The following is a 16,996-nucleotide window of genomic DNA, read 5'->3' on the forward strand; positions in this document are numbered from 1 at the left end:
TATTTTACTGTAACTCACTTTCACATCCTGATCCAGTGGTTGAGGAATACTTATTTAAGATTATGCTTGTTTTATTTTTAGTGTTGAGAATTCTTTGCAAGGCCATGCAGGGATCCCACTCTTGGCCTAATTTAACCAGGGGAGTTGACTAGTAACAACACATACTGTACAATATGTCATAATGTAATTATCATGACTTATTATGGCACAATGTCATGCGATAAGAGAGGCTGGGCCAATTGAGACTTGATTTAATCTGAGTTAACAAACAACTCTCTGATCTGATCACATTAAGACATTCACATCTAGTACGTACTGTACCTGCTCAGTTCAGCCTGAGTGAGTGAGTACAGTGAGGACAGTGCTGCCCCCACCCAGGTCATCTGTTTCCAAGAAGGAAGAACACGTCTGAATCACGCACAAAAGAACTTCCCTTTATGCATTTTCTTGGAAGCTGAGGATTTTTTCCTCCTAACCAACACTATTTGTTACAGTTTCAAAATGGTAACTGTTCAGGCCTGCATAGTTAAATGTGAAACAATACAATTGCTCAACATAAATGTAACGAAAAGGGGGTGCCTGGTGACTCAGCCAGTTGCACAGACCATAATGCTTCTTGTGAGTGCAAAGACCCAAGTTCAAATCTGACCCTGGCTGTCTTGTCTCTCCTCTCTCTCTGCCCGACGTGGCATGAACCCTTGTCAACTAACGATGGGGTAATTAGACACATACAGTAAGTAGAGTGCAAAGATGCAATTTGGTCCTTCAAAAGGAACTAGGACACTAGGCAAACATTAAAACTAGCATCTGTCTAAACAACATGCTATCTAAATAACATTCTTAGCATTTGTGGTCAAGCAAATAACAATAGCAACCGATAATAACGGTCTGGAGTCTAAGCCTATGGCAGCATAACTAAGTGCTCGTCCAGGGCACGGTTGAGCCAGCCCTAACTATAAGCTTTATCAAAAAGGAAAGTTTTAAACATAGAGGGGGTGTCTGCCTGCCTCCTGGATCAAAACTTTGAGAAGGTTCCGCAGAAAAGGAGCGTGATAGTTGAAGGCACTGCCTCACATTCTACTTTGGGACTTTCTAGGAATCACAAGAATCACAAAAACCTGCATGCATTCTGGGAGTGCAGTGTTCTAGTGGGGTAACACAACAAGCTCTTCTGGTATAATGGTGCCAGACCGTTATGATGAAAGTTTCTATTCTGGATTTTTCAGGGAGCCAGTGCAGATTGGCAAATATTATCTCTTTTCCTAGTTCTTGTCAGTGCAGTACAGCAGCATTTGGACCTGGTGGAGAGTCTTGAAAGAGATATTGGGCCAGCCTGATAATGAATTGTAATAATCCCACCTGGAGTTAACAAATGTGTAGACTCGTTTTTTTGTTTTTTTTCCTTTAATGTTTTATGTTACTCAGGCCTTAAAATGTGTTTTACGTAAATGTGTTATGCGTTTCATGATGACCCTGAATATTGCCACAAGCCAAAACATGTTGGTCTAACAATAAAGTACATACTGCTGAAGTTTTGACCTCATTAAACAATGCTGTGTGAATGTTATTTACCTTTCAGATAGAGATGCAGCCATCACATTTTATTATCTCTAATGTCTACTGTTTTGTAAATCATTTAGTCAGAGATACAACTAACGTGTGTGTGTGTGTGTGTGTGTGTGTGTGTGTGTGTGTGTGTGTGTGTGTGTGTGTGTGTGTGTGTGTGTGTGTGTGTGTGTGTGTGTGTGTGTGTGCGTGCGTGCGTGTGCGTGTATGCGCCTGTGTATCAATCAGGTGTGTATGCAGTACCTGAAGGATACTAACATGCTGTTTGTGGGTGGTCTGATGGTGGCAGTGGCTGTGGAACACTGGAACCTTCACAAGCGTATTGCCCTCAGGGTTCTGCTCATCGTGGGAGTCCGGCCTGCCCTGTGAGTAATTACTTACACCTGTTAACCCATTTAGGCATAGAATTATTGAATGATTTAACCAGTGAAAAATAGCTGCAAGCTTGTAGATCTGCTATTTTTGAAAAAGTCGTGAAAAGGTGTGCAAATCTTTGAATATATGTATTTTCAAAGCGAATGTTTGTAACTCAAACTTTGCTTCTGGGTGGTCCCTGGAACTAAATATTTTGAGATGGGGGTCTGTGGCCAAATACATATCATTTTGGGGGTCCCTCACATGAAAAGGTTTGAGAACCACTGACACAGTAGTCTCTCAAGAACAGACTAACTGAGCTCCAGTTAAGTGAAAAGGAGCTTTTCTTTGACGATGGCTGGCCAGATTACTGACATAGAAACATAGGTTTTTCAAAAAGTCTTTCAAAAGACACTAATAGAATCGGGTTAAAATTCAAATTTTCACGATTTAAAAAAGCGCGCGGTGCCGCACTGTGAGCTTGTATATCTGCTATTTTTCAATAGTTAAAGCATAAAATAATAATACACAATACTGTTAATTGTAAATTGTTGTACAGTACCTAGAAGAAAGGACCGTGCACGCACGGTTCGGAAAATAAATACCGATTTTCCATGAAGCAAATAGTCAAATATATATTCCATGGTCCTGCCATCTCCCAGGTTAATGTTGGGGTTCATGGGAGTGACAGCCTTCCTGTCGATGTGGATCAGCAACACGGCCACCACTGCCATGATGGTCCCCATCGTCCAGGCTGTCCTCGACCAGCTCAACCAGTCCGAAGACTCCCAAAGCACCCCCAGGAGCCAGAAGAATGGCACAGTCCCACACCAAGACCATCAGAGGAAAATCACTGTCAACCTGCAAGATGGGGGTGCTGGCCAGGAGTACACCGCCCCAAGGATTGTGGAAAACGGTATGCCTATGTTAAAGGACAGTCAGGAGGATAGGAGAGTAGATGGTCAAAGGATTGTATTGCCAATTCATTGTAATGTTCACTTTCCAGTTTCCAGCTCACTCAAGTGAATGGTGAACATGTGCATAATAGTCTACGTATGCTTGTTTTGTATAGCTGAACGGGCAGTAACTGGCTCTAACACCAGAATGCCAAAGTTAGGCTTTCTGTTTAACATGTGTATGTATTTAATTGGTGTTGTTCATGAGTGAGGGGAGGATGGAGTGGGAGATCAGCTGGAGAAACGGAGCAGCAGGAGCAGGACGGACAGACGCATGTGCTAAGGCATGAGTTTTATCAACATTTTCATCTGTAACCTTTCAATTATTTTGCCCAGGTGTGAATGATAGAGACACACAACAGGACAGCCAGGAGAAAAACACGTACCTACAAGGCACCGTGACCCAACAGGACACACTTGGCTCAGAGGGTCACCCGAACAACTGGGACAGAGTAACCTTCCAGGCCATGCCAGCTCCCCATGACAAACCACCCTCAGACAGTCCCAACAGCAAGCGTGACAGTGGGAATGGTGAGTCCATAGTCTCCATGCCAGCTATTCATAACGTTGATCCTGTGGATCCGAACTTCTGCTAAAAAACATATATAAACATTATTTAGAATTCCATCTTACTTCTTACAAGCAATACAGCCTCAAGGGCTTCTCAGTTGTAGTTGTGGGGAGATAGTCTCACACATGTTTCCATTATTTAACCCTGTCCAGTAATCAACTAAAGTCCTTAATTTCTCGACTGGTTGTGCAGTGGTTCTGCCCATGGCAGCTCTGAAGTGTCAGATGGAACTTGAGGAGCTCTGCGGGGGGGAGGTGGATGAGGTGGAGGAGGAGAGGCTGAGGATGTGCAAAGGCCTCCTGCTGTGTGTTTGTTACGCTGCTAGCATTGGAGGGATCGCCACTCTCACAGGCACCGGACCCAACCTGGTCCTCATAGGGCAAATGAGCCAGTGAGTACTAACACACGTGTACATGTTCATTTATACATACACATGTACACATCTATACATATAAAATACACACAGGGATGAGAAATTTAACAGCGTAAGAATGTATTCTTCTTAATATAAATGTATGATGAGGTTGAGAGAGATGCGTAAGATAGAGGTGGGTTACAGAGACCGTCCTGTAATTGCGAGATCACAGACTTGATCTCACTGCGATGTCACATTGACACTGAAACCCAACAATACTATCCACCGCAGCTCACAATGATTATCGACTACTTTCATGTCTTAGAATGAGTTATCAAGTGAATGAAAAGATATTTGTTTTCCTTTCATAAATCCATCCTCACACACTTTCTGTCTCGCGCTTCCACACAGACTCTTCCCACAGAATGGTGACGTCATCAACTTTGCCTCCTGGTTTGCCTTTGGTTTCCCCACCATGCTGCTGATGCTGGTCCTAGCTTGGTTCTGGCTGCAGTTCCTTTATATTGGCTTCAAGTGAGTACGCCAACAGATCTACAGCCAAAACGGAAGCTCAGAAAGTATAGGCAGAGTTCCTAACGGGTAACACAATCAGGTAAACAGGCACGGTCTATCAAAAGGGGAACACACACTGGATGCGGACGGCTGCGCAGCGTCGCGTCGCGCTATTGACACACGTGAAGTGCCACGTGGTAACTCCAACTGGATGCGGCGGGGTACCGCGCGGCGCATCCATTTCCCCCGGTGGGGAAAACATTTTCACTGCGCAGCAGCGCTGGAAAAATAGAACAGCGGCGTATCGGCGCGGCGGGCGGGGCAGCAGACCCGCGCCTGCCCGCGTCTCATGCCACCGGTGTGGGTTAGTTCAGTGAAAATAATGGGGGCGTATGTTTTGACGCGCTGCGTCAGCGCCGCCTCCGCGTCCAGTGTGTGTTCCCCTTAGCAGGTGAAAACAGTAAGTCAGATGACAGGCAGGGTTCGTGACAGGTAATCAGAATGCTGGAATAACACGGTTAAGATGCTGGCATGATCTGGCAAGGAACACACAGAATGGCAGGGTATACTATTAATAGCTGAGACAATAATGAGAAGATGAGAAGCAGGTGCTTGACTGGTAGGGGGAGAACATGGAATGAAGCGAGGTCAGAGGAATGTAGGAGCAGCCAAATCTGCAATGAAAAGAGAGTGTGAGTGACTAGGTGGAGCCATCCCAGTGATATCAAGGTCAGAAAGGGTGTCCACTAGAAGCTGGAGGTTGACTATCAAATGCTGTAAATATGAGACTCAAGACGAAGACAGCATAATTGTTGACAGTCAGTCAGTAGTAATCAACTATGTCATCCACTACTATTTCAGACTGTTAAGTCTTATCAAATTATTATTATTTTATTGATGCTGTGGTGACTGAACTGGTAGAATTGAATTGAATTAACCAAACTGAATACGACATACAGATGTACTGTTGAAAGTAATGAATGCCTTCACAACCCTGATCTGTGTCTTGCCTCTGTCCTCCAGTCTGCAGCGTACGTGGGCCTGCGGGGCGGTCCGGTCGGAGAAGGAACAAGCAGCATACGAAGTGATCAGAACAGAATACCGCCGCCTGGGCCCCATGTGCTACGCAGAGCTCAACGTCCTGGCCCTGTTCCTACTGCTGGTTGTGTTGTGGTTCACACGAAGCCCAGGATTCATGGACGGATGGGCCACGCACGTCTTCAACGCCAAGGCTGAGTAAGTACAGTACACAATGGAGTTGAATAAATGTCCCTGTTCATCGGAATAGTTTTATTTTAACTCATGGTGAGATTGATGAATTATATTTCGTTGTCCTTTGTGCCACCGAGGAGATGGTGACAATTGTGCAAATATACAACTACACATGACATGAAGTAACAGAACATTGTACCTGACCAAGGTATGATAACCATAACCATAGGCGATTTTAAGGGGTGTCCTAGGGTGCACGTGCACCCCCTGGCCGCCAGGCGGCCATTTTGATTTTGTTTTTTTTTGTAATGTAACTTTACATCCACTCAGACCGAATACAACAACACCCCCTAGTGGTAGTGATAGAGGCTGGCAGCTCCAGGCAGCCCCCCCCTCCCCTCCTGATGTGATGTCATATCCACGCGCCAGTATTGAAATTGAAAACAACATCTGTTAAAAATAAAGCATGGAGTTCGAGCTCTTCACTACTATGGACGTGACTACCGGTAGATATTATAATATAGCTGCTTGCCCTGAAACATCACATGGAGAGGATCATTTTGTACCTGACTTTCCTCTACAAAACACAGACCTCAGGCTCTATCAGCCAGGACTCTTGTCTCACTGTGCGTGACTGAACCATTTCCTCCTGACCAGCCCAAGGTAAGACTAAGACAGTCAGATCATGCTTTTATAAACCCTATTATATTAAGCCCAAAATGGTTCTGCCGCCGTGTAGAACCGAACCGATTTTAACTTGAAAAAATGCATAATTTGCCCGCAAATAACCGATAACCGCAAGTAACTTATTTTTACATTTGGGTACAAAATTAACTGCAGAAATCCGCTAAAACAACATTACAAAACCGCTAATATCCGCAATTTTTTTTGCGCGCGCGCTTCGCGCGCGCGCAAACGTCGTACACGCGCGCTGTGCGCGCGTGCATGAGGTAATAGAGGTCGTGCACCCCTTGCTGGAAGAGGCTAGAGTCGCCTATGACCATAACCATACTCTATGATTCCATATGACTTCATTATGAATCAGAATCGCTTTTGAATTTAATTTTCACCATTATAGAATGTTCACGTTTATTGATATCCCCAAATCTCCAAATCTTACCTTACATGTCCTTTAGCAGAGACAAAAAAACAAGGAAAAGCACACATAGTACACAAACAGGAATTGAAGGTGAAATGCAAACAGACAAACTGTGTCATTAGGTAAGCCAACTTGCATCATGCCAACAGATTTACCTCTGATATGTGGTTGTCAATTGCACAACGATCATTCTGATGATCGTTAGGCCATTAGTCCATAAAATGCATATTATGTCCATATGCCCCACATGTCCTACTCCGTGTCCTTCTTCCCATGTGCTTTACTTGAATAAAAGTAGACATGAAAATAATAAATAATTTTAAAAAGAGACACCTGCACATAAAAAGCCCTGTATGTAGCTCCTAGGAGTCATGCTGCTCTTTTCTACACCAAAAAGAAACCAAAGGGGTCTATCCTTAGAATTCTTCTTCTGGCGGGTGCAATGTATGACAATCCAGCCAGTAGTTGGGAAGATATCTTGTTTGACCAAAGCGGTGGATGGACAGACAGTGGATGGACGGACAGACTGATAAACAAATTGTAAAAAATATGGTGATGTTGAGAAATAGAATAAACGTAAATACATTATAAAGTATCTAAAGTATGAAATGATATGAAATTGAAACCTATGGCCATCACAACAATTCTATTTGTTTCTCACCATTACAGTATATTATTTTAGACAGTATAATTATAGTATTATTTTAACATAAATTGCAAAGACGTGTTGAAAGGTGGCCATTACCCAAGTCTCACTTTAGCCTCCAAGCCATGGGTCAACATGCAACTGTAAAATCAACAATTGTCATTTTAAAATAAAATCATCAATAAACCAACTCTTTACCAATACTAGGAAATATACTAATACACAAAGTCACATAATTATGCAGAAAGTGGGTTGAAGGGCATAAGGTAACACATATAAAAGCAGGTCAGAGCAGACTTGTATGCGTAACCCACCACACACATAAAATAACAACACTGTTATTTTAGAACACACAGATCAATGGAGATCAAACACACTGTGTTCCGCTTCTTACCCCCTCATGTGTCACCTCTGAGTTTATGCTTGTAGCATCACAACAAAGCAGGTACAGTACTAGATTAAGTCAGTCCTGACCACTTGGGCCCCTGGTGATGAATATGGGTTAAAAGTTAGGAAGAATCAAAGGATGGGGCAATCAAAAGGCCATAGTTTGTAGTTTTGTACATTACATTGGTATTGATTTGATGTGATCTTATCTTGAAAAGGCTGGAGTGGATGTCCTATTTAACTCCTTTCATCAAATGCTTGGTTAAAGAAAACTGGAATGAATAGTCACCAGTCACCTTGGTCCATCTTAAACACACTAAACAGATCAAAACAATTGTAACATATTTCACTATCAGCTGATGTTTGCTGACATCTAGATTCTGAATCAGTAGGATCGGATTCAGCAAAATCTTTTTGATGATTTCAATGCAATGATTTGTCATAATTTCTGAAACTGTGAAAGCAACTTTATATGCAAGTGCAACACCTGCCATTTACAACTGTCAAATAAACCCAGTAAAAACATCTGCATAAAGTCATTATTTAGCCACAAAGAAAATAAATATTCATTGGGCTTTAAAGCCTTTCAAACACTTTACAGTGTTATTAGACCTTTTTGGGTACACATATGTTTATATTTTATGTTTATATTTATTATGTTTCATATAAAACAAACACCAAAGTTACATATACAGTTTGCGTTGGAATCCCTACAAATACTAAATGTAATGCCAACAATTCCAAGTGATTGTCGGGGTGGGGCGTCCCTAGTTTAAATATGATTATTTTGGGGGGTCGAGACCTGAAATGTTTGGGAACCCTAATGAAGGTGTTGTTCAGAAGGTTGAGGAAGATTCTCCACGTCTTCACATGCTTCCGTATTGGATTGTTTTTTAATCGGCGGAACTATGCCCCTGGTCTGTCCTCCCTGCTTTGTCCTCTTCTGGCAGGTCTTACCCGGCCAATCGTAAATGACCCACATGTCACTGGGTCCATGCAAACAGAAGTCAGACATTGACTCCATGGTGACATCCCCATTCATAAAGTGGCAGGCATTACAACATAGCGTGCTGCCGTTGAGCACGTCACAACAGGACATGAGCAGTAAAGAGGCCTATAGACTTTGGTAGCAGTACCTAGGACAAATAGTTGCCAAATACAGTTTGATGCTTAAAAGACTTGTCCTGTATTTACTGGTCCTTTTGGTCTGTCTGTGTATACGTTATATACGGTAGCTATCTACCGGACTCAGTCATCATCATTGGAGTGAGATAACATCAATATAATGGTGGCTCAGTAGTTAGCACTGTTGCACAAGAGACTGTGATATTCTTCAGCCTCATGTTTATTTATTTGTTTGAGCACACCCCATATTTATGTATATTTGATATTGTTGTCCTATTATGTGAATTTTTCCTTTGTTTCTTTCTATGTTCATACGGTTATATTTTGTAACTGCAAATCGTTGGGTATTCCACAGAATCCTTTCTCCACCTGTAAACTTGTGATGTGACGGTAAACTAGAAGTTGTAGTCAATGCCTCACAACAAGAAGGTCGAGTTCCACAGCACTCCACTGGGGCCTTTCTGTGTGCAGTTTGCATGTTGTTGACAGTGTTTTATTTTTATTTTTGTAGGTTTGTGACTGATGCTACAGTGGCTGTGTTTGTGGCTGTCCTACTGTTTGTCCTGCCCTCTGAACCACCTCGCTTTTGGAGGGCCCCTGACCCAGGTACAGACAAACACACACTGTCTCACTAATCCACCTTTCCTATCTGAGGTATGAACCTCAGATAGGCCTCTTTGGCCCTCACAAAGTAAAACGCTCTGCGTTAATTGAGAGTGTCACAGTTGTTGGCAATGCACCCCATAACGGTTCATTTGGACCCCTTTTATTTGATTGTAAAACTGTTTACACCTTCAGAGTTCAACGAACACTAGAGATCTTTGCTGTGCATACTGTAACAAGTAGGTCGGGAGTGGCTTATTGTCAGTATCAGCCGGTAACACGCGGGAGTCTGTCCCCGTTACAATGCGCTAGACCCCTGGGAGATGGACTGCTGAGGTGGAGCGCCACACCTACCATCAGCTCCCAGTACTTGCCGCACAACTTGCCAAGCCGTGCTACTCATACGCTGAGTTGGCGGTGCCCGGAATCGAACCCATGACCTTGCGGTACAAAGGCGAGAGCTCTACCGACTGAGCTAAAGCTGGGGAACAATTGACTGTAAGGGGGGGGGAAGAAGGAAGAAGGAGGGGAAGAAGGGGGGAGGAGAAAAAAGAGAAGAAAGAAGGGAAAAGGAGAGAAATCTTGAGGAAAAAGAAGAGAAAGGATGGTATTCTAACTCAGCTTCATGTAAAATCCCAATGCAAGCAATTATGTATCCGAATATTTTCAAAAAGCACTGAAATGCTAAACCTAGCTTTTCCAAAAAGGGGAAGTACGGATCCCAAGGTCGTCGGTTCGATCCCAGGTTTAACCAAAAGTAACCTGACAGTAACAAGTGCTCCTGCAGTGTGTTAGATCATATTACACCATGACAAATGTGATATAAAATGTAAATAAGTGTAGAGAGCAGTCCAGCCACAACAAGAGCAATATGTAAATTATGGCCATACCCATACCACAGTTAATGGTAATGATATAGTAAGTAGACAATGACAGTGTTGAATGGCAATCGTTGGCATCAGTTTCAGAGTAATTTGATTAATAATGCAATCAAAATCCATCTGTAGGCCTATTTTCAGGGCGTCAGTATAGACCTATAGGTAACAAAGGCTATGAGTTTCGTTGCTTGCATGCAATACATAGCCTATACTGTTCTGTTGATGCACATTTCTCATTTAATTTTTTTTCTTTCAAAAAGCTTAACTTAAAAATTCAATTGACTCCATTATTCTTACACATAATTGTGGTAGGAGACTGCAGTAGACTATATAGTGCTATTGAATTGAATTACAAGGACTTCTGACATAAACATGGCGGTAAAAGGACTTATTTGGGATGTTCCTTTAAGGCAGGGTGTTTAACTGTACTGTACTATTATATGTTTTTTATTGAATATACTTGTAGGCATACTGTTCTTTATTTTTGTCTTTTAATTTTGTCTAATAAAATATTCAATCAATCAATCAATCAATCAATCAATCAATATAGGCTATAACAAAATACAGCCTACCCTATATCTCTCTAAGACAGGCTATTGGGCAAACACAATAGGCCTGAATGTATGAATTAAAACGAAATAATGTTCCAAAATAGCCTGTCAAGGTTTCAAGCCAGGATAACATGCATCATTTAATTATTATGACATAAAGTGCATAAGTGAGCATTACTTTCTGTTGATAAACATTTCCAGTGCAAAGTAGCCTACACAATGAAAACCCTATGTAATTCAAAGTTCTCCTATTTTAGTTTGAGTGAATAAATAAACTCAAGACAGACAGTAGATCTGCCCCAGCTCCCGTTAGCATCGCGCTAGCATTTACAACATGTTAGCATCGTCTATGGGAAACCCCATGTAAATGTAGCGTTTTATGCTAATTCGCTAATTACACAAACGGGAGCTCTAAAAAAGCAATTTCAACACATTTTGTGACATCCACGGTCTCTACTAATATCCACGGGCATTGCAATCCAATGAACCACTTGTGCACAAATGTACTTCTCTTTTATTTGATCATATTCCATTGAAAATATACCCTGACTGAAGGCATATTTGTGGGCTGGTCGATTGGTTGGAAAAAATGAGTCCTTAATGGAGAGGGGGAGTTTCATTGGCCAGGAATGAAGAAGGTAAATGAGCCAGTAGAGGGGGGGTTTCATTGGCTGGGAATGTAGAATGTAAATGAGCCGGTCTTTTGTTATTGGCAGGAGTTGAAGCCGGGTCTTTTTTGATTGGCAGGAACTGAAGAAGGGAGCTCAGTGGCTGGTCAGGAAATGAAGCTTCCTCCCGGGGCATACTGTAGGTGATTGACAACTGTTGTCCTATCAGACTGAAAGATGACAGGTGTGTGTTTGTCCTATCAGATGTGCCCCATAGTCCCGTTCCTGCCCTCCTCACTTGGCAGGTGACTCAGAGGAAGATGCCTTGGAACATCGTACTGCTTCTGGGTGGAGGCTTCGCCATAGCGAAGGGTAGCGAGGTGAGTTTTTTTTTGCAATCACTCACACACACACACACACACACACACACACACACACACACACACACACACACACACACACACACACACACAAAGACCTCTTGGTGTCATTATTGTGATTAACACATGCCTCTACATTTCCAGGTGTCAGGTCTCTCCCTCTGGTTGGGTTCTCAGATGACTCCCCTCCAAACCATCCCTCCCTGGGCCATCGCCATCATCCTCTGCCTCCTCATCGCCACCTTCACAGAGTGTGCCAGTAACGTCGCCACGGCAACGCTATTCCTGCCCATCCTGGCTTCCTTGGTATTTAACACAGTGTGATAAATACAGTACATACAGTATACATGCATGCGTGCATGCACACTTACAGTACATGCATGTACGCATGCACACGCACATGCACACGCACACGCACACGCACACGCGCACACACACACACACACACACACACACACACACACACACACACACACAGAAACATCTCCAAGTTTCAAATGTGTATGTTTTCTTTTCTTATAGTAAAGCCCTGCTTCATCATACAAGACTGTTGCACAAAACTAGTGAAAATAGCAGATCTACAAGCACACGATGCCTCGCGGTGCTAACGGTTTTTGACATTCTCCACCCGACAACAACGATGTGCACTACATAATCATATGTTATCTGTACAAATAAGATAGAGGCACGCGTACACGCATATAGTCTCTACACTACAGCATGTCCTGCTCACTAGCAGATAGTGAGAGATAAATCTTAGTCAAGTGTAAATAAAACATAGTGACGTAAGAGTATATGACACATTCAAACATAACATATTAGACATGACAGCTCTTCCCACAACACGGTCATGGAGAGATCATCTCATGGCCTTCTGACATTTTGATTGTGAACAATAAAACAAAGTAGTCGCTCAGCGCATAGTTACAAGAACATTAATCAAGCAAATACCAACATTTAGACACAAAGTGTATTCCGATCCGCGCACGGGAGCGTGTCCTAGAATCGGAAAACGCAAGCGACCATCCACTCGAAATATAGAGGCTTCCACATGCATCAACCTTGCGTCCAAGGAAAAGTGGGAGGCCAGTGAATCCATCTGAACACTGGTCTCCCACGTGGGAGACCAAACATCTACCATTCTTTAAGACAGAATCCCTGCATTACCAGGGGATATGATCTTATGAGCTTCAGGCAGTACTTCTTATCAACCAGTAAGTGTACATTACTAGTTATATTGTATTAACAAACTCTGCCATAAAGATTGGTTAAAATTGGGTTTTATTCATAAATAAAAGTTTCGGATTGCAGCTTTAACCACAATCTTATATTAGGTTTCCCCCCTTGTTAATCCTGGAATGTGCTGAACAGAACATTATGATGGCCCAAATGAAGGTACTCAGCCAGGCGCCCTGTTGAACAGCATCTTTAAGGCAATGAATGAAAGGCAGCTACAAAGAGCAGAGGAGAATAGTATTGAAAGAAAGAACCAGATAAGACAAGAGTGAAAGAGTGAGCAGGAAAAAAGGTGAAATGGAAGAAGGACCAAGACAAGGAGACACACACAGAGGGGTTATTCTGTATAATAGGCCCAATTAGAGACCCGGCAATGGGACTGAGTTGGCAGCACTGTGTCAAAGGGAACCTTGTCCATACTAGGACACGAAATTGGCCTTTTATCTGGCTTTTGAATTCTTTGAATGCATTTCTAATGTATTTAAATAGTTTACAGTATAGTGACAGGATGGGCACAAGATTAATATTACTTACTGCAACTTTACCCACTGAGTAACTGGACACCACTTGAGTCAGGCATATGTTCAAGTGTACTAGCTTAATATAAGGTTATACATATACACACTTTTGGAGTAAAACATAAGTTATAACATAAAAGGAAAATAGTCTGCACTTGCTTCTCCAATACTTGACTGAACAAAGACACAAACAGGTGGTTTGTTTGTCTGCACTGTAAACGTATAGGCCTATTCCTTTTTATGATATAATTATATTTTGTATACATGGATTCTGTTCATTTATTATGAATTTAATTTGCCATTAGTCTGACTTAAATTGCCATTAATCTAACTGAACTTGCCATGAATGTGATTTGATTTGTTTGTGTGCTTCTCCCATCATCCCAGTCCCAGTCTATAGGAGTGAACCCTCTGTATGTGATGATTCCCTGCACTCTCAGTGCCTCCTTCGCCTTCATGCTGCCTGTGGCCACGCCTCCCAACGCCATCGTGTTTAGCTATGGCTACCTCAAGGTGTCTGACATGGTGAGTCCACCCTCGCAACAGGATATGGCATTCAGTAATAGAAGTAGTAGTATTTGTAGTTTTAGCACTATCGGTAGGTGCAGGCATATTGCAGTAATAGCAGTAGATGTAGTAGTAATAGCAGTAATAATAATTGTATGAGCTTGTCTCACACATAAATTAGGCTTAAGCTGTCTGTCAGACAGACAGACAGACAGACAGACAGACAGACAGACAGACAGACAGACAGACAGACAGACAGACAGAGCTTTAATGCAGATATCATAGCAGCACTGCAGTAGGTACCATATATACAGATGGTAGAATAGAGACACAAGAAAAGTAGTAAAGTAACAATAATTGAAATTAAGATCAAAATGGAAAATACACTTTTGGGAGAAAAATGTAACTCTGGCCTGGCCATCTGCAATTGGACTGGCCAGCTTTGCTTAATGTATGAACCATTTGTAGATATAATTTAAGGCATAAGTATCACGCACAATCTATCGCCATTAGCAGCAATGATGTGACAGCAATGAAACGGCATGAGGTACAGACAGACATTTGAGCTAAAAGGATAACACAAAAAAGTCCTGGGGACTTGTTTCCATTGTGGTCCTAGTCCACTTGGACTGACCGGATGTGTAGATAAAAATACAGGCATGTATAAATAAAGCCTAATTTATACTTAGACCTCTGTAAATGCTTAAAGCCATGCACCACTCTTGGCTCATAGCTCTGTATTCCCTGAACTATGAGCGATGATGAGCCATGAGCCATGCCATGTCTCATACACACAGTATACATTAGGTTTAATGATAACATCAGTAACAATAGCAGCAGTAATAGCAATAGAATTGTGGTAGCAAGTGTAACAGTAACAATAACAATAGTTGTAACACATCAGCAGCGCCATAATAGTTCAACCACTAATAGTAGACGTGGCATCTGGTCAATGTCAGTTGAGAATTTAACAATACGTTTGCATTGTCCAGCTCTCAGATGCGAGGTTGTTTGCATGTGTGACCCTCTGTCCGCAAACCCCCTGCAACTAGGTCACAACTTCACAACCAGGTCACTACTTTAAATGTGTCAGTGCTCTGAGTCAACCTGGCATTTCAACAGACAGAGGCACAACATGTTGAACGTTGAACCAGGTTCTGTCATATATCTCACGATGTACTGATCACCTTTCATCTCTGTGAGCCCCCTGCGCAATGTTATCCTATTTTTGCTCAATGTTCTCCTAGTTCTGCAGAAAGTTACAATAAAGCTGATTCTGATTTTGTCTCCCCTGCAGGCAAAGACAGGTGTGGTGATGAATATTATCGGGATCCTCTGCATCACTTTGGCCATTAACAGCTGGGGCAGAGTTCTATTCGACCTGGATACCTTCCCATCCTGGGCAAACACCACTGCTACTGACTAGCACTGTAGTGCAAGAACTGTATTGACACTAAAATGCAAAAAAAGGTTTTTGGTTGGCTTTGTGTAAATTGTTTATTGGAATGTGGTGATCTAACCTGGTACTTGAAGGAGTAAAGGCTGCAGCATACTACAAATGATGCCAAACATTTTTCAGCTTCGGCAGTTCTGAACATATTTATAGTCACTCCAAGTTCTGAGCGCTAGACCTCACCCACTCAGTAGTCTCTGCCTTACAACACCACAGCTTGTTGGAGCCACTGTCCACTGAAGCTTTGTGTACAGCGTCAGCGCTGGAGCGGCGGTGGTTTTGTCACCTGGTTCTTAGCTGTTTTTTGGTTTGTTCTTTGTCTCCATCAACCTCCATAATTTTTGTCTGGGAGATTTTGCCATTTCTGGTGACACTGTGGACAAAGTGTATGGTATGGTATGGGACGTATCATCAGTGATGTAGCCTGGGGGTCGACGGGTGTTTCGGGTCTCGCAACATCATACACCCTCGCCCAGGTGACCCAGCCGGGGTTGATCAAGTCCCGACTTACGTCCCAGTAGCTATCCACGATCAGTCCTATTAGGGAAAGACAGGGTCACTCAATGTGCAGCACCGGAACTACTCTGCCAGGATTGGGGAGCCATTCTGGCGCGTGGAAGAACTAGGCTCTATGGGTTGACTCCTGGCCGGGCTCCTCCTACGTCTTACCAGGTCCTCTCCTGCTCTCACCAGGTTCAGAACCTGTGCGTTGCACCAGACCCCAATCCAAACATTCCATTCAGCTGCTGCAGTTGAATGGCCCTCCTAAAGGCCTCACCGTGGATTTGTTGGGCTTCTTCCTCACGGAAGACACAGGCTGGGGCGCTAACCCAACCTGCTCCCGGGTGCCGTCTAAATTCCGGCCGTCAACCGAGTCTCCGGTGGTCACCAAACTATTCCTGGTTGTCACATAGTCTATTCCTATGAGCCACTATAAATAGAACTAATAGTGTAAAAAACATCACAAGGATGCAGCTGGGACGTATCATCAGTGATGTAGCCTGGGGTCGACGGGTGTTTCGGGTCTCGCAACATCATACACCCTCGCCCAGGTGACCCAGCCGGGGTTGATCAAGTCCCGACTTACGTCCCAGTAGCTATCCACGATCAGTCCTATTAGGGAAAGACAGGGTCACTCAATGTGCAGCACCGGAACTACTCTGCCAGGATTGGGGAGCCATTCTGGCGCGTGGAAGAACTAGGCTCTATGGGTTGACTCCTGGCCGGGCTCCTCCTACGTCTTACCAGGTCCTCTCCTGCTCTCACCAGGTTCAGAACCTGTGCGTTGCACCAGACCCCAATCCAAACATTCCATTCAGCTGCTGCAGTTGAATGGCCCTCCTAAAGGCCTCACCGTGGATTTGTTGGGCTTCTTCCTCACGGAAGACACAGGCTGGGGCGCTAACCCAACCTGCTCCCGGGTGCCGTCTAAATTCCGGCCGTCAACCGAGTCTCCGGTGGTCACCAAACTATTCCTG

General features: G+C 43.3%; 1 protein-coding gene across 1 annotated transcript in view; it reads left to right on the forward strand.

Annotated features, from left to right (window-relative positions):
* Positions 1-16,095, forward strand: part of LOC308304227 (Na(+)/citrate cotransporter-like) — an 18,668-nt gene extending 2,573 nt beyond the window's left edge. Inside the window, exons 3-13 of the mRNA XM_080748790.1 lie at positions 1,795-1,931; positions 2,583-2,836; positions 3,213-3,407; positions 3,640-3,838; positions 4,214-4,336; positions 5,339-5,551; positions 9,296-9,390; positions 11,689-11,804; positions 11,949-12,110; positions 13,946-14,083; positions 15,363-16,095. Coding sequence (XP_080604916.1) covers positions 1,795-1,931; positions 2,583-2,836; positions 3,213-3,407; positions 3,640-3,838; positions 4,214-4,336; positions 5,339-5,551; positions 9,296-9,390; positions 11,689-11,804; positions 11,949-12,110; positions 13,946-14,083; positions 15,363-15,491 — 1,761 coding nt within the window. The 3' untranslated portion in view covers positions 15,492-16,095. The remainder of the gene's footprint in view (positions 1-1,794; positions 1,932-2,582; positions 2,837-3,212; positions 3,408-3,639; positions 3,839-4,213; positions 4,337-5,338; positions 5,552-9,295; positions 9,391-11,688; positions 11,805-11,948; positions 12,111-13,945; positions 14,084-15,362) is intronic.
* Positions 16,096-16,996: the final 901 nt, after the last annotated feature.

The sequence above is a fragment of the Nannobrachium achirus genome (genome assembly GCF_963921795.1).
Source record: "Nannobrachium achirus genome assembly, chromosome: 19".
NCBI classification, from domain to species: Eukaryota; Metazoa; Chordata; class Actinopteri; order Myctophiformes; family Myctophidae; genus Nannobrachium; species Nannobrachium achirus.